This window comes from Schistocerca piceifrons, chromosome 2 (assembly GCF_021461385.2).
Source record: "Schistocerca piceifrons isolate TAMUIC-IGC-003096 chromosome 2, iqSchPice1.1, whole genome shotgun sequence".
NCBI classification, from domain to species: domain Eukaryota; kingdom Metazoa; phylum Arthropoda; class Insecta; order Orthoptera; family Acrididae; genus Schistocerca; species Schistocerca piceifrons.
The window spans coordinates 78,057,791-78,083,015 of record NC_060139.1 but is presented as its reverse complement, the minus strand read 5'-3'; the positions used below and the strand labels follow the sequence as shown (position 1 = coordinate 78,083,015).

Here is a 25,225-nt window from a genome sequence, read left to right as displayed (position 1 = left end):
CAACTTTGCATCCTACCTATCTGACACTTCACCATTCCTGATGACCCTGACGTCGATTGCTCCATATTATCAACAGTTCACGAGCGTACCAATATCTCCTTCCTTCCCCTCACAAATAGCTTCCAGTACCTTGACAATGATCCACAGACAGAATTCAGTACTCCAATAACAACGCAAGACATTCGAAAGAACACTCCATACCAAATGCGACACTGATCCCATTCATGAAAGCATCGTTTATAGACAACTGAAAGAATGCCCCCTCTCCTTTCTGGAAATCCTAGCCACTCTTAATAGTATAATCCTTCACACTGGTTACTATCCAGAGCTGCAGAAACCTCTCGAATCTTACTCTTACCAGCAAGCCTGCCAGTGACACCTCCTTCTACTGTGCCATCAGCCTCACCTCTGGGTCTAGTAAGGTTCCTGAGTCCATCATGTCCTGAAGCGTTCATAAACACCTACTCCAAATCTATCCCTATCTGCCTCAATTTCTCCTCCGATGACCAACTCCTATGCCTCAGTCATCTCCCGCCCTAGCAAATCAACAACCACAAATCCGCAATTTTCTCTCCTTTGATCTCTAAAAAGCATTGGCCATGTTCGGCATTCTGACCTCGTCTTAAGCTCCAGACCATCGCACTTCCCATCAGTTACACCCGACTTATCGCTTCCTTTCTAACTGCCTACCTTATATCACCATCAACAATACCAACTCTTGTATCTTCCATCCCACTGCAGGTGTGCCACAAGGACCTGTCCTCTACCCTGTCCTGTATGTCCTCTATACTGATGGTATGTCAAAGCCACCTCCTTCCATTCATCTCCTCCAGTATGCCGATGACACCGGATTCCTCGACCTCTATCCTACCCTCCACAAATTCCAATAATTCCTCCAGCTCCACCTCAATCAGTTAACCTCCTGGTGCAACCAGTGGCTCCTCAAAATAAACCCTACCAAAACCCAGGCAATAATTTAGGTTGAACTGCTTGAAGCTTCTGCCACCATAACTATTACCTTATCAGTTACGACCATCCTATCCAGTTAATTAACACACTAAAATACCTTGGGCCAACACATTATGACCGACTAACAACGAAGCCCCATCTACTAACCATTAAACGGAAATCTCACTATAGAATAAAACTACTAACCAATGAAACATGGGCTTGCACCCTTCAACAATCCTCCAAACCTACAAATCCCTGATATGAACCATCCTCTGCAATGCAAATGTGGCAGGGATTTCCGCTCCTACAGATCCTCGAAGTGCACCATTCCACCTAGCCTTTCGGATCTGCTTACCCTCCCCTACCCAAAACTTCTATCAACCTACAAAATTCCCAACACTACTTTTCCATCTCGAACACTTCTGAGTATCCTACGCCACCTGAAAACTCTACACCAACCACCCACTAGTTCCCCCCCTCCCCCCCCCCCCCCCCCTGCTCTCTGAACCTGGTACTCTGCTGCATCTCTACACCACATCCCCCAACACTACATATTCACACTCTCCACGTCCTCTCCTAACGAAAATTTAATCCTTCTCTTTAGCTGACCTTGAAATCTGACCTATCTATACCCATCCCACCAGATCTAAGAGAACCTCCCCTCCTACCAGCGTCAGGGATTCCTCGCTCACCACTAGCCTCCTCTTACATCCTACAGCTTGGTTCAGAACTGCATCCCTATTCATTCTCCCAAATCACTCCTCCAAACATCCACCACACAGAACCCCTCCTACTCACTATCCCAAATGCTATAATTCGCTGACAACCCTCTCCCTGGCAGTCTACATCCATTCATCACTTTCACTCCTTTATGTACTACTTTAATCAAACAGCACATCAGCTTTTTATCTTTTAACAATAGTCGTTCATAAATGGCATGTGCGTCTATCAACTGACTGCGTGAGGTTGGGGTAATCCTGTGGCCAGTAAGATCCACAAATCTTTCCCTGATGCACATGCACTGGACCAGCTCAGATACCAACTTCCTTCGAATGCCGATTTCCAGAATACCTGTATCAAGGATCAATTACAATAGCTGTGGGCTACCTTGCCTGAGGAAAGGATACAACAGCTTTACGACACACTTCTCTACTGAATCAGTGCATGCATGCATGCATCCCGACCAAAGTGGATGCGACATCACACTGATACTTGGACTCAAATACGACGGTTCTTTATAAATTTGACTCCATTGTGTAATCACTGATCAAACATCACATATCCTCTCAACCTATGAAGTTTCGTCGCCTCCTTCCTTCTGGATTCTTCAGTAGTTCTGTCAGCCAGTGTATTACAAATATCTGTCAAGAGCTCTCACCCACGACTCCAGGTGCTTAAAAATTTTCCTACTCCACAGTACAATTCAGCGACGTTCCTATAGCTATAAGAACCCAGATAACAGTCACTGTTCTTGTACGTTCTCCTTACAAATAAAACTGAAATCTAACTACGAAAAATACTTGTGCGATCACAGCATAAAAAATGCCATGAAATTTGGATCCATCGAAAAGTTTGTAATGTAATACCACAGTCGTCAATTTGACTATAGTATCTCTCTACTACCCCTTGAAGTGAGACAGACAGCCCATAGGGCCGGCCAGTGTGGACGAGCGGTTCTAGGTGCTTCAGTCTGGAACCGCGCGACTGCTACGGTCGCAGGTTCGAATCCTGCCTCGGGCATGGATGTGTGCGATGTCCCTAGGTTAGTTAGGTTTAAGTAGTTCAAAGTTCTAGGGAACTGATGACCTCAGGTGTTAAATCACATAGTGCTCAGAGACATTTTTGAACAGCCCATAGACACAACAACGATAAATGTCACAAATTTTCTTTTAAAGGCCTGAGTGACACACAGGAAATGTTCGTCGTAGGCCAGTATAGGGGGATCAAATGGGAAGAAATAAACGAACCACCCATATCTGACAAACAAAATTGTCTGGAGAGTTTGCACTTATATCAGGCATTGCCTAAGCCCTGAAAATTGAGTGTAGGTAGGGACACGGTATCGAATGAAAAGTATCGATACTGTACTCAAGAGTAGTATTGGTGAAAAGGTCGTAAAATTATCGATATTAAAATATCGATACCACAAGGAGTCGATACGTTTGTATCGATCGATTTTTCGAACGAAATACGAACGTTTACAAAATATCATCGTAGAAAAATTGGAAGTATCAATACTTCGGGGTATATTTTCAAATTTTCTATGAAGTTTTTTGTATAATTTGTACTTCATCTCATACAAATTCAACATCTATCCATATTTTGAGATTTGAGTAAATTAAATGAACTTTACAACTTCCAGTCTACTTGTAAGATACAATTGATAAACAATAATCTAATGCACAAGACACAGTACAGTCTGTTCCGTACAGCATAATACATACCTACGTAGAAGATACACTGCAAGCCCTATGAATGTTTTAACATTGAAAATAATAAGTAATATTTGAAGTAATCAAACACTTTTTTAGCATAAATATTTCATAATATGAAATACAAATTATGGTTATATATTTCAAACCTCCCATTCTTCCTCTGTACAATCACTTAAAAATAGAAGTTTGTCCAACCGTTTTGGTGATAGCCTATTTCGCGTTTTAGACTTTGTACTGCCTGCCTTCGAAAACAATCTTTCTGAAGGCACAGACGTATCTGAGATTGGCACGTATTCTAAAGCCAGCTTATATAATTGTGGAAATACACTTTTCATATCTTCCCACTGTTCAAATGGGTTCGTAGATAGTGGCGACACGGATGTTGCTAAATATAGCGTCATTTTATCCTTCAGATTTACTGAAGATTGCGGGTTCATGAAAGAGGAAATGGCTTCGCTTTTTTTTTCGTTTTGTATGGGTCAACGTTTTGTGATGGCTCCAAAAGTCATAAGATGTGCCAGCCGACGAATCACTATCTGTTTCGCTACTAGTGTTGGCAGTGGCTAGCACACTGGATTCAATCCCGCGTCCGGCCATCCTGATTTAGGTTTTCCGCGATTTCCCCAAATCTCTCCAGGCAAATGCCGGGATGGTTCCTCTGAAAGGGCACGGCCGGCTTCCTTCCCTAATCCGATGAGACCGATGACCTCGATGTCTGGTCTCCTTCCCCAAAACAACAACAACAACTAGTGTTGGTGGTGACAGGATTTGTTGCTATCAATCGCCTTATCATAGATATTGCTCGGGTGCAAGCTCTGGCGTCTTGAAAATGGATGTTTTTGAATCTAGGATCGAGTAAGCAAGACATGGCTACTAAATGATTTCCACTTGTCCAAACCTGCGCTGAATCTGTTCCATGACTTCGCTTCTAAGGGCTCCTGCCACACTTTCACTAGACAGATTCAAAGCATCTATTTGTTCTTTTGAACAGTTGATCATCGGTATAATTTTACTGATGGTCACTTACTGCTCTCCAGATATTTCTTTAGAAACGTATTCCAATGGCTTCAAAACGTGAAACAGATCTTTAATATTCTGCATTTCTATGGCCGATGGAGTAGGCGGTGCTTTCGCATTAAGCATCAAAATTTGATGCACGTAAGGAGCCAGTTCGATATACCTCTCAAGCATATAATATACAAAATTCCAACGAATCTTTACATCTAACATCAACTTCAAAGTAGTTCCAGTTTGTTTTTGCCTTAATAAATCACTTTGAATCATGCTTCACTTGAAATATTTAACAACATCTCTTACTTTATTACACAATAAATTAAAATCGTTGATCGACATAATCGATTCTGCAATAAGATAAATGGTATGGACAAAACAAGATGAATGTTTCCCTCTACCTATGAATTTCGTAATACCGGCTACCATATTTGCACCATTATCAGTAATAATAGCGGTGATTTTCTCAGATTTGATATTCATTCCTTGACAAAATTCTTGAATCTGTTCAGAAATGTAGTCACCAGTATGCTGTTGATCCAGCGCAACAGTAACAATGCAGCGTGAAGTGAGTTTATTGTTATCGGAATAGTGGGAAGTGACACCTAAATAACTAGTGGTAGTCATTATCTCGGTCCATACATCACAGGTTAGCGAGCTATGATTTAAAGTTTCGAAGTTCAGTTCAATTTTCGATTGCATAACGCTGTAGAAACTGTCCAGATTTTCTTTAAGAGTGTCTACGCTCGGAATTTTAAAAGATGTACAAACCTGACGCAGCAGTTTCCGAAGTACACTACCTTTAACAATGTCGAATGGTCGTTTGTCCACATAAATAAAATCAAGCAACAATTTGCATAACAGAGAGTTCGCTCTCCCTCCCTCCGCATACTATAGCTTTCTCTGTAGTGTTTCTCCAAAGGAAAGTTGCTTCTTTTTGTTAGACGGTCTGCTTTCTGCGTCCGCTGAATTCTCTAATGATTGCACAGGGTTGAAGACCTTAACCCCAGAAGTGACGTCTATGTCGATAGGGTCACTGGGCGACGGCGATGATGGTTATTGCTCTTTTATCTTCGGCCATTTTGGTGGTAACTCGATTGTCATTTGTCCCTGTGCCAGATTTCATTTTTCACTGAAAAATACAGAATTTGTGATTTTTTTTATGAAACAAGAAATAAAAACATCCAGTGTAGAACGCCTCAGACATGTGCTTTTTCCTGTATTCTTAGATAGACGATGATTTAGTTTTTTTTCTAAATAAAAGTTAACTGGTTCCAGAAAAAGTAAAAATCTAAAAAGTATAATATTCTAAGCGTATTAGTAAATTTACCTTGATATTGTGATTGTGGGATGCTTTTGCAAATGTTCATTCTTATTCGACGTATTCCCCGATGATTTTAAGGTTTTCAAGCAAATTTAGCATTTCACTTCATTGGTGTTTAATCGCATGTAATACTTCCACAGCTCACTTTTTACAGGCACCATCCTAGACGTGCATACAGACCACTTACTGACAACTGAAAAACCAATTTTTATTTTCAAGAAAGCCAAATTGTTCGTTTAACGTTTCTAACACAAAGCACCACGTGCGGACGTACAGTATTTCGTTTGGGTTTCGAATAGCCGGTAGCGTCGCGACAGTGTTGCCAGCCTAATCTCTGTGGCGCCGCAGTCGCATCGCGTCACTGTCAACAGTCTGAGCTCTAAAAAGTACTCGATACCTACCACGAAGTACTCATTGAATAAAAGAATCGATTGAAAAGTATCGAGTAGAAAAGTGTCGGTATCGATATAAATGTACTCGATACTGTAAAGTATCGATACTTTTTCAGTGTCCGTAAGTGTAGGCAACTTATAGCAACTGGTCTGTACGCAATGACTGGTCTGCTTACAGATGACCCACTTGAGATAAGAGAATGATTCTCGTCGCACATTCGCCTCTACAGAAACTAGCAGTAGCAGTACAATCACGTGTGGCAGCTAGGTGTAATGGTTCTTGCATTTAGTGTTTTGTTACTGTGAGAAAAGGTTCCATTACCAACTTTTATAAAAAAAAGAGCATGTTTCCTTACTTTCAAAAGATTCTAATTACGTGTTAACATAACTGTGCGTCATACATCTTGGAACCAAGCTTTTGTCTTCTTCTGTAACAAGACTCAAATTCCGATCCGCCCATCGAAAATGAACTTTCCTGTGAGGATAGTGATGGTATCTTTGAAAACGCTACGGAAGAATTCATACTTCATCTCTGTTTCTTTCCTTTCTTCCTTGGTTTTTTTCAGTAAATACTCCGTCAGCCTATTCGGAAATTCTCTATTTCTTGATAATGTTTGACTTTTGGAAGTGAGCTGCGCCGTGCACTCGACGCGTCTTGCAATTCACTCAACTCAGTACATTGTCGACATTTTTGTAAGAAGTATGTTGTATCGAAAATGAAAATTTGCTTTATTTGGAGGACACAAAAATTTCAACGTTCCACTGATTCGACCAATATCTTTGTTAGTTAATAAGTCTTGTAAAAGATGTGGTCCCTATTCATTTAGAAAACAGTGGCATTTTATCCTCAGACCCAAATTTCAATAATTCGCTAGATTTGTATATTCATTGCGGCAGGCTTTCACTTTTTGCGTCCAAAAGCAGCTTATGACTCGTGAAAAAAAGCATTCAGTACTGTAATTGTCAATATCTCTGTGCATCTGATGTAAAAGTACACTCACCATCATTTACGAACTTCGAGGTTCAGTTCTGTTATTTACCGTCTTAACAGATATTAAGTGTTCTCTGTTACCTACCATTTTTTAGAATGTTTTTACAGCTGCTAAATTACTTGTGATTATTTCATAGAAACATAACCCTCATATTTTCACCAACAACAGAAGCAGTGGTAACTCTTGTGTAATTGTAACTGAAGTGATTTATCAACTGTTTAAAATTATGACACAACTTGTAGCTGTCTTTGTGTCACTAACCATATTTGTCTATAAGATGTAACCACAATATTCATAAAAATATATTTTGGGTTTGTGTATTATTGCTTTCCAGGCGTTCTGAACGGTCTAACTCGCTTGGTGCTAGTGAATGCTATTTATTTCAAAGGCGACTGGATGAAACCATTCAACAAAAATGATACTAAACCTATGCCTTTCCACTCAACATCAACAGACGTGAAGTCTGTTGATATGATGCACATTAAAGGTAAATTCCAGTACGTTGAAGTGGAACCACTGAAGACCCAAGCTATCCTTCTTCCATACAAGGTATTGAACTGGAAAAATATATTAACTTAATTGTTCATAATCCTAAAGCTTTCAAAATTAGTTATGTGATATTTAGCCATTTTATTGTTTTCTTACCGAAGCTTATGAGTAGGAGGTCAACTTCGTACGCATGGTTTCCGGCAATTCGAACCCAGCTTCTTCCTCATGCGATGTAGCATTGAATTTTAAAACATTTCTCACGATCTAAAGTTTTGTGGAAAATCTGATAAATTATATGATGTGGTAAAACAGCAGGTTTGTGATTGATGTACAGAGAAAAACTATGTCTACAAACCAGAACAAATACAGGAAATCCTTTCTTGTATTATAAGGCGTCCATGTGTATCATTCACAATGCAAATGAATCTGCGACAAGAACCAAACACACAAACACACACACACACACACAAAGACAAACAGACTGCATATATTTCCGCCAAGAAACCCATTTTAAATGCCGATTGTATATTAATAAAATACTTTCAATGCATTATCCTTGCTATTGTGCTTGTAACTGTTTCGAGTTTTGTATTGTATTATACAGTATAAAAGATGGTCAGGAACAGTCTGGAAAGCTTGTAAGGGTAACGCAGGGTAGGTTATGCTGAAAAATAATTCTTAAGAAAAAAATTCGATAGGTTGCCCTGTTTCCGAGTTAGTTAGCTTTGAAGTTAGCCAATTAGCCCGTCGCGCGCGAAAATTCAAACAGCCTGCCAGATAAACAATAACTTAGTCAGCTGTTCTCATAGCGTGGATGACAGCGTACGAGATTGCTCAGTCTTTGGGTCAGGTTCGATCCTCACTACCGTCACATGTCCAATTATTATATCGCTCTCTTGTTCTGCTTTAGGTTCAAATGGCTCTGAGCACTATGCGACTTAACTGCTGAGGTCATCAGTCGCCTAGAACTTAGAACTAATTAAACCTAACTAACCTAAGGACATCACACACATCCATGCCCGAAGCAGGATTCGAACCTGCGACCGTAGCGGTCGCTCTGCTCCAGACTGTAGCGCCTAGAACCGCACGGCCACTCCGGCCGGCTCGGCTTTAGGGAACCAAACCAAGCACCCTTTTGGCGAAACGGTCTCCGGTGGGTCGCGTGAACTGCGCGCCCAACGGCCTGAGTGGCTAACCTCAGTGCTAATTAACTCGGAAACTGCGCAACTTATATAATTTTTTTAATAATTATATTTTTCAAGGTGCTGTCTATCCTGTTCAACTGCTCTTCCAAGTATTTTGTTGCCTCTGACAGAATTACGTCATCGGCAAACCCCAAGGTATTTATTTTTCTCTCTGAACTTGAATTCCTACTCCTACGATTTTCTTTACTACTTGCTCAGTGTACGGATGGAATAACATTGGGGGTAGGCTACAACCTTATCCCTTCTTAACCATTGGTTCCCTTATGGGAGTGCAATAAAGATTAAGGTAATTGCTAGTAATGCTGTTCAGATAGTTAGATGTCCATGAAGTACATTCCGTTTGTGAGTAGCCCTTCGCTTCCTGTATTTTACCCCTGATACTTTTAGAATTTCAAAGATAGTATACCAGTCAATAGTTTCAAAATCTTTCCCAAAGTCCACTAATTCTATAAATGTGGGTTTGCCTTTCCGTAACCTACCTTCTAAGACAAGTCGTAGGGTCAGTATTGCCTCGTGTGTTCCCACATTTCTCTGAAAGCCAAACTGGTCCTCCCCGAGATCAGCTTCCGCAAGTTTTTCCATTCTTCTGTAAAGAGTTCGTGTCAATATTTTGCAACCATGATTTATCAAACTGGTAGTTCGGCAGTTTTTACACCTATCAGCAACTGCTTTCTTTGAAATTGGAATTATTATATGTTCTTGAAGTCTGAGGGTATTTCGCCTGTCTGACACATGTTACACATCAGATGGAAAGAATTTTGTGATGGCGCTCTCTCCCAAGGATATCAGTAGTTCTGAAAGACGGTCATTTACTCCCAAGGCATTGTTTCAAGTTAGGGCTTTCAGTGTTCTCTCAAATTCTTCTTACAGTACCGTATCTCCCATCTCATCTTCATCAGTATCCTCTCGTATTTCTACAATTTTGCTTTCAAGCACATCACCTTATAGACCGTCTATATACTGCTTTCACTTTTCACCTTTTCCTTCTTTGCTTAGGTCTAGTTTTGCATCTGAGCTCTTGGTATTCGTACAGATGCTTCTATTTTCTCCAAAAGTCTCTTTAATTTTCCTGTAGATGGTACCTATTTTACCCTTGTGAAACATGCTTCTAATTCCTTACATTTGACTTCTAGCCATTTCTGCATAGCCATTTTGCACTTCCTATCATTAAGATTCAATTTAGTCTGTTTCATTTGCTGCATTTTTATATTTTTCTTTCATCAGTTAAATTCAATATGTCCTGTATATCCACGGATTTCTACTGGGCCTTGTCTTTTCCACCCAGTTGATCGCCTACTGCCTTCACTATTCATCTCTTAAAGCTACCCTTTCTTCTTGTACTGTATTCCTTTGCCCTGTTCTAGTCAACCGTTGCCTAATATTCCCTCTGAAACTTTCAGCAACCTCTGGTGTTTCCAACTTATCCATGTTCTGTCTCCTTAATTTCCTAACATTTTGTAATTTCTCAGTTTTAATCTACAGTTCATAACCTACAAATTGTGGTCAGAGTCCACATATTCGCATGAAAATGTCTTACAATTTAAAATCTGGTTCCGAAATCTCTGTGTTACCATTATATAATCAACCTGAAATCTTCAGGTGTCGCTAGGTCTCTTCCATGTATACAACGTTCTTTCATGATTCTTAAACCAGGTGTCTGTTATGATTAAGTTATGCTCTGTGCAAAATTTTAGCAGGCGGTTTCCTCTATCATTCCTTACCCGTAGTCCACATTCACCTACAACTTTTCCTTCTGTTCATGTTCGTACTATCGAATTACAATCCCACAGGACTATTAAATTTTCGTCTCCCTTAACTATCTGAATAATTTCTTTTATTTCGCCATATATTTTTTCAAGCTCTTCAGCATCTGTGGAGCTAGTTGGCATATAACATTGTACTTCCGTGGTGGGTGTGAGCTTTGTGCCTATCTTGGGTAAGAAAATGCGTTCACTATCCTGCTCATAGTAGTTTACCACGTTCCTATTGATTATTGAACCTACTTCTGCATTACCCCTATTTAACTTTCTATTTATAACCTTGTATTCTCCTGACCAGAGGTCCAGTTCCTCCTGCCACCAAACTTCACTAATTTTCAGTACATCTAACTTCAACCTGTCAATTTCCTTTTTCAAATTTTCTAACCACCTACGCGATGAAGGGACCTAACATTCCATGCTTCTATCTGCAGAATGCCAGTTTCGTCGTTCCTGATGAAGACATCCTCCTGAGTAGTCCTCGCCCGGAGATCCGCATGGGGGACTACATTAACTCAGGTACATGGTGGACGAATTGTTGTGTAGGTGACTGAATGGAGCTCAAGATACGTCTTGCCAGTTACCATAGTGTTTTAATAAACATATCTTGTGAGGGGAACATAAATGCGTAATCTAATTTACTTGAATTGGTTTTGGCCCATCGGTTGTTTAGAGACCGATCGCAAACTGCTGCAAACGACTCCTGTGTTTAGCGTACACGTCATCGGCGGGTGTGTTTACGATTACAGTTGCAGTTCTTCTTGACAAGTAGAACGCCCACCATAGTGCACGTGTTTTTGATGTTTAGTATTGTTGCCAGATCTGGTAAATTATACACACTCCAGCCATTTTAATGTGACCACCTGTCAAAACCCTAAATAACAATCTTTTGCAGCGCGTAACACTGCGAAACGGTCAGGAAGGGAGCCAGTGAGGCTCTGGAAGACACCGATAAGGATGTGGAGCCATGTTAACTCGTTGTCGTGGCCGGCTGCTCTGGTTTTCTCCGTTGAGGACTGATGGCGCAAACAGGCCGATCGAGATGGTCCCAAAGATTCTCGATTGGCTTTAAATCCGGAGAGTTCGGTGGCCACGGAAATACATAGCAGCAATGCCAATATTGTATTAGGTACCGAAAGCTGGTTGAAACCAGACATAAAAAGCAGTGAAATATTGAACTCGGATTGGACAATGTTTAGGAAGGATAGGACTGATGCTATGGGAGGTGGTGTGTTCATTGCAGTTAAAAGCTGTTTAAACGCAGTTGAGATCGATATTGGGTCGGACTGTGAAATAGTCTGGATAAAACTGTCAATCAGACAAGGAATGACCATTGTATTAGGATGTTTTTATAGACCACCAGCATTCGCAACAAACGTCGCAGAACGTTTCAGGGAAAGTCTTGAGTACATAGGAAATAAATATCCAAATTATCCATCAGTTATAGGTGGAGACTTTAATCTGGCATCCACTGACTGGGAAAATTACACGTTTATCACAGGGGACAGAAGCAAAGATTGGTGTGAAGTTATTCTAGGAGCGCTCTCACATAACATACAACCTTGAGCAATTGGTCAGAAAACCAACTCGATATGGGAAGATATTAGATACCTTGGCCACAAACAGACCTTATCTTTTTGAGGAAGTTAACCTATAAGAAGGTATTAGCGACCATAATGTCGTTGTGGCTTCTATGTCAGTGGAAGTTGCAGAAAAAACCAAAGAAACAGCGTAGAGTTTTCTTGTTTGGGAAAGCAAATAAAAGTGTCATTAATGAATATCTTCATAGTCAGCTCCAAGCATTCACAAAGATATTGAGCACCTTTGGTCGGAATTTAAAGGTATTGTCCACCATGTGCTAGAGAAGTATGTGCCTAGCAAAAATATAGGGGAGCGAAGGGATCCACCTTGGTACAACAAACTTATTAGAAAGTTGCTGAGAAAGCAGAGAATTTTGGGGAGTCGTTTTAAGCATAGTTACTGCCCCACAGACAGAGCATTTGCCCTGATCCGTGTGGCAGTTTGAACGAGCAAACTGCGCTTTTCTGAAGCAGCGTCCAGCCTCATTCCCTTCTCTTTCTGATCCCTCATTACTGTATGCTATACATGTTGTAACACGCCCGGGAGTACGTACGGATTGGGGTACTTTTTTTTTACTGCTTGTCGCTTCTGCTCTTCTTGACCGTGCGCCCTGTCCACACCACGTTCCTGGAAATCCGGCGGCAGTCGTACTGTTCTGCTCCATACTGCTGTTAGCTTGCCTGAAATTATCTATCTAAATATGCAAGGGGGTTTAGGGGAGCCACTCAATGTTAAAACACAACACTGTCCTATGTCTGGTATGAACATCTATATTCTGAGACGATATGGAAACCACAGGTTGCACTGTTTACACTCTAAATCGTAAATGTTTATCCCAAATAACAATCTTGATCATTAACAGTCCAAAATGTAATTCAGACGAGCGTACGCGTAACCGACACGACGTGGGTGATTGTTGATGATAGGGGAAGCCAAATGATTTTCGGGTCCACTCAAACCAGACGCAAGTGTTCATTCCTTAACCTCTCAGTCTGCTATTATCGCTCACAAACGAACGATACAGTTATCTGCTGATTGACCATGCGTTTCTGCCTGCAGCATGTACGCCACTGCATCTCCACAAAGATACTGCATCTCTGTATAGCTTCTGAAATGTCAGAGTTAAGTGAGATTCACTCCACAGACATGAGATTTGTTGCGTCTCCCCTCAGGCCGCCTGATTCAAATGCTCTTGGGAACGTCAGGGACACCATCAAGCGAGATGTGCGCGCCGCACCGCAGATGCAGCTCCGACCATCCTCCGCGAGTTCTGGGCCCCGGCGGATCAGTCAAGGATCAAGATGGCTCCTCAATAATTTCGATGTCTTGTTGATTCCATGACAAGACTTGTCTACAGCTCACTGATGATATTGGCCACGCTGATCTCACTACAGACTACCACTGCAGACAGTATGAGTGTAACATACAACGTCTTTCAGTGTATTATGTCCTTCGCAACAAGTGCCTGGGCACACCAGAGTCTTTCGCGAGCCACAAAACTATTGTAAGGCGTGTGGACAAAGAGATGTATTGCTCAGAAAGTTAGGAACATTTGGCACCAAGTCCGTGGGATCGCTATGCGTTGTACTTCTAACATACCCAATTCACATAACCATTAGACATAGAGCAACAGCATACTGACTCAACAGGGGGAGACTGTATAACACTCCCCGTCTGCTAACTACTGTACCATAACCTCAATGCCAGAAGCAGGTTGTAACATAAAACAATTTTGTAAAAGTAACTATGGCACAAAGCAACAGAGCAGTGTTACCCTCTGAGAGGAATTTTGTTAAGTTGACCGTATTGTTCCTAATGGAAGTGGCTTATCGGAAATGAAAGTCAGAATTACGTTAATATTGGAATAGTGACAAACAAAATTTTGCCTAGCTATACTGTTTATAGAATAAGGGAAACGGTCGCCAGCCTAATTAGGCAAGAGAAAGATTAACATTCTCGTTTATGAAAGTAGGTGTAAGTAACTATAATGGACAACACAACAGACACAACCTAGACTTAGCAAGACGCGAGTGCAATGAACTCTAACACACATATGTTTTAAGATTGAAGCTAACAGTTAGAGCAGCAGGAACTATTTTCAAAATTATAACAGGTACAGAAAAACACTATCACTTTCAGGGTTTACACAAACTGTTAATATGCACACAAGAGAGACAAACACTTGGCGTACATGAGAATGTAACGTTTCACAACTCCAGCTTTCTCACTTTTACTACAACGAAACACAATGTTGACAAAATTGCAAGGAATTGACTCTCCTTTTTAGAATTTACTACAGACAACAACGTGATCATTTACTTTATAAGACTCAGCCTAAAGTTTGAAGTTGGTAACAGCACTTTAAATAACAGTTTCAATAGGAAAATTATTATTGGACAAATAACATTTGCTTTAACTCACTCTGTTACCACATTAGCTTTAACTATCTTTCAAATAAGTTCAAGAGGCATTATTTAACAAAGCTCTAGGCTTCAACGTACTTTGAGTAAGGACACTCGGTAATCACTTTACTTCAAACGGAGAGGACCCTGAGAGGTGTTATGATGAGGAGTAAAATCAAGGTAGGTAAATAAATTCCGATATGAATTACCTTATATTTCAGCACACTAACACATCCATTAGGCTGATCCTTCACTGTACATCAATATAGTATTACGTTACAGTGATTGCGCAATGTGGTGGCAACTGCATGTTGATAGGTGGAATTACAGGTAGAATTGCCGGACTTTATCGTATCTTCATGGCGATGATTCATACAAATTCCAGAATAGATCCAGCTATTTATCCACCCATCCGAGGCATTGGAAAGAAGCAGTAAAAGCCTCTCTCTGAATCAGCATGATATGCACCTTTACATTGACAGTGCACAGAATGGTAGCTCCTTTCCGACTGGTGGCTCGTCTCCGACTGACTATCAGTTCCACCTTTTCCACCTATGCCAACCACAATTTGCGCGTGCTACGCATTTCCGTTCCAGAGGGGAACCACTACACCATTTACATACAAACTAACTAAGAACCCTAAGTGAGGATCAGCAATTTACATAACAGCAAACAAATACATTAAATAAAACAGAACATTTTCACATATTGACACTTCTACAAAAAATTATTCACACAAAATTACAATTACATACAATAAGTTCTGTTCCCTCCAAATGGGACAAAGAATACAAATTGCAGATACACTACTTTGCATAGAATCAAATCACGACATCAAAGGTTTGACAAAGAAAAGAATACACAATTTTATGCTATCGATTTGAACACATTCACAGGCGATCAACAATGTAACATTAAATAAAGCAAAATGAATCCATACAGCATAAGAGCTGTGGTGTTACACATGCCCCATGTTTCGTTGAAGTTTCCCATCAGGGATACTTCAAGGAAACATCCATAACACCTAAGTGGTGCTGGCTGCAAAAAAAAAAAATTTATTCCATCCAACTTCAGTTGGGAGAAAAAAAAACACACACACACACATTACAAATATACAGTATGTACACTAAGAAATTGCATGTATTTCTTCCAAAATATTTTCAAAGTAAAATATCTAAAGCAATTTTCAATTTCACGTAAAAGATCAGGACCAGACACACACTACACCACAACGCGTATATGGGGCAACAGAGATTCAAACACTGATGTGGAAACAGATGAGCATACATACACAGATGATTACATGAACATATCAGTATCACGACATAGTAGCGGAGTAGCAGATCACACATCTGCAGCAATACTGCAAGAATATATATATGGAATTTAGAAATAAGTTAGCAATAAAAAATAAAAATTGATTTTGTTTGTACAACGTGAAAGAAGTAATTCTTTAGTTCTTTAGATCATTATTTTCTAACATGAAACCGTGTAACATTTAAACGGTACAAGATGCAAACTGTAAAACACGTCAACCTTATAACACTATACAAAAAATACGCATGCAGTATATTAATACTCAACTACACAAACACGAACGTACAACTTAAATAAGGAGTGACCTTCGGGGAGACGAGAGTTGAGGCCCCTTCCGAGACTCCTCTACCGCTCATGACGCGGGAAAATGGAGGAAGTAATTGTAATAACAAGTAGTGCTGTCACACACCACACACAGACATCGTAGGGCCAATCTCATCTGATACACACATATAGCAGTAACCGTAGTAGAAGAAAACATGCTAATTAAGGTAAGACAGGTTCGAAGTGTTTGCCGAAGCCCTCTCACTGGAAATAACCAGGTAAAGGGACCGCTTTTATTGTCTAAATCTTTCCTTTCGTCTATTATTTTCTTATTAAGAATATAGTGAAATTTATTTTCCTTTTCCAAAATGTACTTTTATGTATCACATGTTATTTTAATTAGCAATGTAATTAGGTCAAAACAAGAAAAATAACAGCACTGAGTGAAGCCGTAGAAAAAGGCGAAGAGCCTGTCTCTTCAGTTTGTTACTAGTTTTTGATAGCAAACTACCCACCACAGTTACCAAGGCAGTGGGTCGCTCTGTAATGTCAATAAATAGATAAATTAGCCATATTAAACATTACTGTATTTTTTAAAAGAATTTTGGATACGGAAATGAAGTACTGAGCGATGCAAGGTCTGAAGTTTGAAAAATGGAGATTTTATAACCTAATAATGAGTCAGGACTGATCTCTGGCATGTGAACTGATTTTGAGAATGTTAATGTGCTTTTCTTACAATTTTAATAGGGGTCACGAATTAGTATGTTAGTGATACTACCTAAGGAATTAAACGGACTGACAGACGTCGAGAAGAAATTTGGCAATGTAACCCTTCAGGATATCCAGTACAGAATGAGCGAAGAAGAAGTGGATGTATACCTACCAAAATTCAAAATGGATTACGAAAAGAGCCTAGTTAAAATTCTAAAAACTGTGAGTATACCGAATAATTATAACTATATATTTCTAGATCATAAAGGAAGTTGTTGTATGTTAATGTATACATAATTGGCCCATTATTGTGCGTTCTCCATTACTGCTATAATTTAAATGTATACAATTACCGTAAATATTAATTCATAAATGTAAAGTTACAGTCTCGGAAAAAAAAGACGCACGACGAAGAAATTATCCGAATGGGATGGAAATCGGTAGATGTTACGTTCATATTCAGACGAACAAATGATTACAGCTCCAGAAAAATTGGATGATTTGAACAGGCGAAAGAGCTTCACAAAATTAAACAAGCCAATAACGCATTGCTCCATTTCTGGCTCTTATGCAAGCAGGGGTTATTCGGCGTGGCATTGATTGACAGATTTGTTGGATGTCTTCCTGAGGGATATCGTGCCACATGCTGTCCAATTAGCCGGTTGGATGGCGAAAATCCCGATTGGGTTGGAGGGCCCTGCCATAACGGTCCAAACGTTCTCTGTTGAGCCGAGTTCCGGTGACCTCGCCGGCCATAGTAGTATTTGGCAAGAACAGTCGCTGTATGCGGACGGGCATTATCTCGCTGAAATGTAAGCTCAGGAAGGCTTGCCATGAAGAGCAACAAAGCGGGGCGTAGAATATCGTCGACATATCACTGGGCTGCGAGCGGGCCGCGGATGACAACCAACGGGGTCCTGCTAAGAGAAGGAATTGCATCACAGACCATCACTCCTGGTTGTCACCGAGCGAGATGGCGCAGTGGCTAGCACACTGAACGGTTCAATCCCGCGTCCGGCCATCCCAATTTAGGTTTTCCGTGATTTCCCTAAATCGCTCCAGGCAAATGCCGGGATGCTTCCTTTGAAAGGGCATGGCCGACTTCCTTCCCCTTCCTTCCCTAATCCTATGAGACCAATTACCTCGCTGTCTGGTCTCCTCCCCCAAACAACCAAACCCAACCCTCATGGTTGTCGGGCCACATGGCAGGTGACAGCCAGATTGGTACTCCACAGCTGTGTGGGGTGTCTCCAGACTCATCTTCAGCCTAGAATCTCATTGAGTGGAGTAGAATTGTCTTCAGTGATGAGTCCCACTTCGAACTGAGCTCCGATGAGTAGCACTGATGTGTCAGGAGACCCCCCCCCCCCCCCCCCCCCAGACAGTGGCGGTATACCAACCTCACTGTCGCCCGCCATTACGGCTGACAACCTGGACCATTTCTTTTCATAGCAAGACCCCTCTGGTTCTGATCCGCGGTACCCTTACAGCACTGTGGTACGTCGAGATTATTCTACACCGCGCTTTTTTGCCGTTCCTGGCGAGCCAACGTGGCCTTATATTTCAACAAGATAATGCCCATTCGCTTACGGGGATACTTTCCACTGGTTGTTTTCGTGTTTCCCAAACTATTCCTTGGCCAGAAAGGTAGCCAGATCTGTCCCTAGATGAGAACGTTTAGAGCATTTTGGGCTGGGCCCTCCAATCAGTTAGGGATTTTGACGATCTAACCTGTCAATGAGGCAGAACATGCTTCGATATCCGTCAGGAGAACTTCCAATAACTCTGTCAGTCAATATCAACTGGAATAACCGCCTGTATAAAGCCAGAAATGGAGCAACGCGTTACTGACTTGTTTAATTTTGTGAAGCTCTTTCGCCTGTTTAAATCATCCAATTTTTCTGAAATTTTAATTATTTGTTTGTCTGTACATGTTCGTCACATTTACCGATTTCCGTCCAATTCGGATAGTTCCTTCGTAACACATCGTTTTTTTTTTTCTTACAGTGTATTGAAGTGAATTATCGTGTTGTATGCTTAACGCAGCGTTAGGTGGAGTTTAATTCTAACGTCAAGCTTGTACATTTTATACTTTCTTCATGAAGTAATTAGCATTATAAGACCCTTGCCAATACTGCACGCCTTTGCAGACCCCACAAGAGGGAATGCCAAAGACGTTTCAAATAACGTTTAGAGATCTCGTCGAACTCTTTTGAATGGTCCCAAGTGATTTCACATATTGTATCAGAGGGAAAACTGCGGTCACAATACGTTTGTGAGATCACGTTCAATAGGGTTGCAGCCCCATGACGTCCACAAAGAGGAGATGAATCACCCGCTTGGGGAGGGGGTAGGCGGGGCTGGCAAGGGTTGAAACGTCCCCTTAGAAAAATTATGAATTACTGTGCTGGTAAAGCTGTTACGTTATTTGATTTTCAAACAGCTGAGCAAAACTGAACGTACTCAGACAGTTACCTCTTTACTTATTCTGATCATCACTAAACTCACACACAATATTTTTATCGCAACGCAATCTAACTTTCAATAATCCGTACAAAAGAATGGCCCTGACTAACAATAACCTATACCTTTCATAAATTACTTACCTCACAAAAGTCTTCGTTACTCGAACTACTGGAATGCAGCGAGCGCCAATACTGCCAGCTAAATAAAAGATTCTAACTACTCAAGGCACTAACTATTGATAGGCATATAGTTAGCAAATGTTGTGACATCTAATTAAACATATTTCCTTTTTCTGACGCACACACGTCCAGACCGTCGGCTCAAAACTCTGGCATCTCTCTCTCCACATCCTCCACTGCTGGCGGCTCACCTCCAACTGCACAACACTACGCGCTGTTCACATCCAACTACCCAACAGTACACAAGCGAATATTCCAACAGTGAGTCCAACCAGCCACAGACTGAACACAGCACAGTCAGTGATTTTCATACAGAGCGCTACGTGGCGTTACAAACATAAAAACCTAAACAGCCTACTTACAGGGTGTCAGCAGTATCAGAAGTTGTCAAGGAAGCCTTCCTGTTGCACAGTGAATTGCAAACTGTCGTTTTCGACAGCGAAATGTGTCTAAATGAACGCCCTAAGGAAAGGTATGGTTACATTCACGGCGTTTGTGACACATCATGAGGGCGTCCAGCGTCAATTCTGAGTAGCAGTGTGTCCAAAATGTGTTCTTCGACCACTTATAAGAAATCCGCGTGATTTCACCGCTGGATGCAGCGGTTCTGCCTCTGTCGCAGAGGCGTCAAAAAAAATGGTTCAAATGGCTCTGAGCACTACGGGACTTAACATCTGTGGAACTTAGAACTACTTCAACCTAACTAACCTAAGGACATCACACACATCCATGCCCGAGGCAGGATTCGAACCCGCAACCGTAGCAGTCGCGCTGTTCCGGACTGCGCGCCAAGAACCGCTAGACCACCGCGGCCGGCAGAGGCGTCAAGAGAAGGGTTGAGACGTGGGTAATGGGACATTGGGCAACCTTCCCATGGGGTGAAATGTTCACTGTGGCGTTGGGCAGAATTGTGGAGAAACGTAGTGCCAATGTAACAACGTTAATCCATCTTAACGCCTCACATTAACTTCGGTCTTCCAGCCTTTTTATGCTCAAATCGACATATTGCTTGTTAAAGTGTCACTGAGTCCCTGCGTGACTCCGCAGAGCGGCACGCTTTTGCACCATTAAAGGGGGACGGTTGTAGGCACCTTCCAGCCATATTTAGATCTTCTGCGTCGCAATGGAAGAAAATGACCAAGTTTCGAAAAAGTGACTCTTTAATTTTGTTGCGCAGTATATCTAGGTTCAGGTCAACTGTCAGTCGCTGCAGCAATCTTCATCCCTCTGCACGTCATCCTGCCCTTCGCCAGTCTTCTGGCGTTGCTACATTGCTATAGACAACCGCAACGACTGTGAGCAGCATCACAAAACTTATGGCATTATCCACTAGATTATTAGGTGATTATCTGCCTTCACGGACTGTCACTTCCGCAAAGCTGCCAGATCACAGCAGACAGTGACATTCTCTTGCAATTCGTCGGCCTGCCGAATCACAGTCTCTACCCTAAAAACTTAGTATGGAATCCAGTAGTAAGAATCCAATTGCATCCAATTCAGCTCGACTGTCCTCGACCCCTAGGCTTCTAATCAGGAACGATGCACTGCCTAAGTGTGATCAGCACACTGTTACTGTCTGCAAACCTACCGGCCGAGAGCCTGTCTACGAGATTCACTGCCTGAGCCACTGCACTGCCTTGCCTCCTGTCGTTTGCTGGGCTCTACCCTCAAGTGCGTCTGTCCCTGAGGTTGGATGACATGATCTCAAAGAGCTTCTCATCGCTTCATTCGTTATGCCTACTCGTTCAGAAGTTTTCAGAGGCTGGGTGGTGGGCTAGAGGTGCTGTCTCTATATGGCCTGCAAACGCCTCTGAAGACCCCCATTGGCTTCTCATGATCAGCGTCATAGTCATTAAGGCCACTTCTTTCTCTCTTCCGTCTCACAATGTCTCGCACAAAACACTGACAAGTCCTATGTTAGTTTTTAATCTGTTTGCTTATTGCACTCATCACGGCTCTATACAGTAGGGCACAAAACTTTTGGGTCAAATGGAACGGGTGATATTGGGTCCACAAGCTATTACGTATACTGAGATAGGGAACCAATGGTCGGGGACATCCACCACATAACATCGTAGCTCACAATTGTTCAAAGTCACAACCGCCAGTCTCAATGCATGCATGGAAACGGCGCATGAAGTTCTGCAGCACTTTTTCAAAGGTACTGTATCTGGTGTTCGTTGTACTAGGAGGCATGCAGCTTGGACCCTAGCAAGCAGGTCTTCAACCGTATCTGTGCGACTTCCATGCATCAACGTCTTGCCTTAACCCCAGAGGAAAAAGCCCAGAGGTATTACGCTGGCCACAAGACAAGAGCTCCTTTTCGAGTACAACTATGTGGGTATATGTTGCTCATGTGCTCGTAGACGTTAACATCGAAGTGAATTGGTGCAGCATCGTGTTGGAACCACATCCTTTTGCGGACAACAAGCGGTACAGTCTCCAAGAAATATGGCAGCACATCTCGCAGGAACACCAGGTAACGATGACTATTCAAACGGGGAGGCAGCAAATGAAGTGCTATTAGGTGATCTTGGACAACGCCCACCAACACGTTAATGGAGAACTGTTACTGTTGGCCAATGTTGTTGGTGGTATGGGGATTGTCGTCACTCCAGACATAGGTGTTGCGGTTATTGAAAACACCATCATGGGTGAATGAAGCCTCAGCTGTGACCAGTAGAAACTGTACGAAATTCGGCTCTACAGCCCTGCAGTGGATGATCCTTTGACAGAAGTAAATGTGGGGCTCAAAATACATTGGTCCCAGAGATTTCTCACGCTCTTTATGATTGCGGTACAATACCTTTTTCACCAGAACTCTCCACAATGGATCCTTCGAAGTGTGTGTTTCATGGGCAAGTTGACAGGTGCTTATAACTGGTTGGTCAGCCACATGATACAACACCATCTCCTGAGAGTCTGGTGCCCAGACATGTATTTCCCGGGAATTTTGGCCGAGTTCCTGTGGCAGGAATCATACTGTCCCTCGTAAGTTGGTATCCATGAAGATAAACTTCTTCCAACTAAGATGATGCCTGTTGAGAAAGTGTTCTCTGTACATTCGTGCTGCTTTATGGGCACTACATCCTGCTGCGCCGTATATTAAATGCATATCTACCAACTACCTCTCGTGGCGAGGAACATTCCACCTTCTACTATGCATCATACACTGCACACAGTAAGACATCTCACCATGAACACATCTCAAGCTGTCTGCTGCAGTGGACACTGTCACCGGGGATATTAGTGCGTGTGCGACATCAGGTGAATGTGCCGGTGTGATGCATGCGGTTTTTACATGACATACGTTCTGCGAGCTAACTTGTGTACAGTGTACCAGTGTGGCAGTCAGGAGTATACGAAGTTTGTCAGCCGCTGCCTATTCCATTGTACAACAGACACCCAGGATCCTTGTCAGTGTGGGGCATAAACGTATACATGGTTGCAGTACTTGCACTGAGACTGGGTGTCGTCGCTTTGAACAGTTACTGCGAGCTAAAGTGTTGTTATGCAGTTACACTGTGTATGTCCATAATACAATAAATTTTCAATTCTCACCATTGGTTCCCCATCTCAATATAATCCGTTGTGGACTCACTATCACCTATTTAAATTTGAACCAAAAGTTTGAGACACACTGTATTGTGCTCAGAGCACACAGTACCATTAAAATAACACAGCTCCTTTCGTTAGATGGGCCTATACGGACGCACTTTGTTCATATACCGTTTGTGTCTCTTGCTTTATAAGCTGTATATACATCTACATACAGGGTGTTTCAAAAATGACCGGTATATTTGAATCGGCAATAAAAACTAAACGAGCAGCGATAGAAATACACCGTTTCTTGCAATATGCTTGGGACAACAGTACATTTTCAGGCGGACAAACTTTCGAAATTACAGTAGTTACAATTTTCAACAACAGATGGCGCTGCAAGTGATGTGAAAGATATAGAAGACAACGCAGTCTGTGGGTGCGCCATTCTGTACGTCGTCTTTCTGCTGTAAGCGTGTGCTGTTCACAACGTGCAAGTGTGCTGTAGACAACATGGTTTATTCCTTAGAACAGAGGATTTTTCTGGTGTTGGAATTCCACCGCCTAGAACACAGTGTTGTTGCAACAAGACGAAGTTTACAACGGAGGTTTAATGTAACCAAAGGACCGAAAAGCGATACAATAAAGGATCTGTTTGAAAAATTTCAACGGACTGGGAACGTGGCGGATGAACGTGCTGGAAAGGTAGGGCGACCGCGTACGGCAACCACAGAGGGCAACGCGCAGCTAGTGCAGCAGGTGATCCAACAGCGGCCGTTCGCCGTGTTGCAGCTGCGGTCCAAATGACGCCAACGTCCACGTATCGTCTCATGCGCCAGAGTTTACACCTCTATCCATACAAAATTCAAACGCGGCAACCCCTCAGCGCCGCTACCATTGCTGCACGAGAGACATTCGCTAACGCTATAGTGCACAGGATTGATGACGGCGATATGCATGTGGGCAGCATTTGGTTTACTGACGAAGCTTATTTTTACCTGGACGGCTTCGTCAATAAACAGAACTGGCGCAAAAATAATTTTTCAAGAAATTTGCTCAAGAGGAATTGAATGGGATGAGCTTTTACCCCTTGATCTTAGCAAACGCTGGCGAATGTGGGTATCAACATTGCCATCATGTTCACACATAAAAATGCCCCGATGGGTTGGTGTATCTGAAAACACTGAGCCAAAAATCCATGTCTTTTGCGGCGCATCAGAAAAGGTCTACGGAGCAGTCCTTTATGTACGGTGCACCACAACAAATATGGTATCAGTCCATTTAGTTTGCAGTAAAACCCGACTAGCTCCCATCAAAAAAATAACTCTTCCACGGCTGGACCTTCTAGAGACACTTCTTGGATCAAGACTACTTCATTATTTCTGTAAGGCCACGAGCTATAATTGAAGTCGTGCAACATTGTGGACTGACTTAACTGTAGCCTTAAGATGGATACAACATGACCCTAATCGATGGAAAACCTTTGTGTCAAACCGTGTTACGGAAATACAACGACTAACGAATCCGTCACAGTGGAAGCACTGCCCTGGTGACGAAAATCCAGCTGATCAGACCTGCTTGGTTAACAAAGAACAGAACACAGTGGCCTCAAATTATACAGACGGAAGAGCACTCCTTGCCAGAAAAGAAGAAATTAACAGACCAAGTCTTTATGGTACAAACAACGATTCCTATTTTAACAGCTACACGGTACAATAGCTACTTCAAGCTGTTAAGAGTTACAGGATGGGTACTTCGCTTTAAATGGCACTTATTGAAAGAAAACAGAACATCTGGAGAACTAACAGCATCAGATTTGGGCGACGCATGCACTTACTGGATTCAAGTTGTTCAACAGCAACATTTTGCGCTCGAACTGCATGCACTATACAACAACATGCCTCTACCACGTAATTCTCAGGTAGCTCGCTACAACCCATTCTTGGATAATGGTCTTATTCGTCTCGGTGGACGGCTGCAGTTTGCAGAATTACCCAGAGATCAACGCCACCCGATTCTTCTTTAAGGACATCATTTCACACGTTTACTGATCCAGCAGACTCACATTCGTTTGCATCACCTTGGAGTAAACATAGTGTATTCTGAACTGAGAACAGAATTCTGGATCCTTATAGCTCGACAGGCAATTAAACATGTTCTACACCGTTGCCTACCTTGTAAGATGGTGAAAGCTCGCGTTGTTTAA

The 25,225-nt window shown here is 42.0% G+C and overlaps 1 protein-coding gene across 1 annotated transcript in view; it reads left to right on the top strand.

Annotated features, from left to right (window-relative positions):
- The window catches only part of LOC124777174 (serpin B8-like), a 78,132-nt gene that overhangs the window by 46,071 nt on the left and 6,836 nt on the right, over positions 1 to 25,225 (top strand). The window contains exons 4-5 of the mRNA XM_047252482.1: positions 7,440 to 7,654; positions 16,871 to 17,056. Of these exons, the coding sequence (XP_047108438.1) occupies positions 7,440 to 7,654; positions 16,871 to 17,056 (401 nt within the window). The remainder of the gene's footprint in view (positions 1 to 7,439; positions 7,655 to 16,870; positions 17,057 to 25,225) is intronic.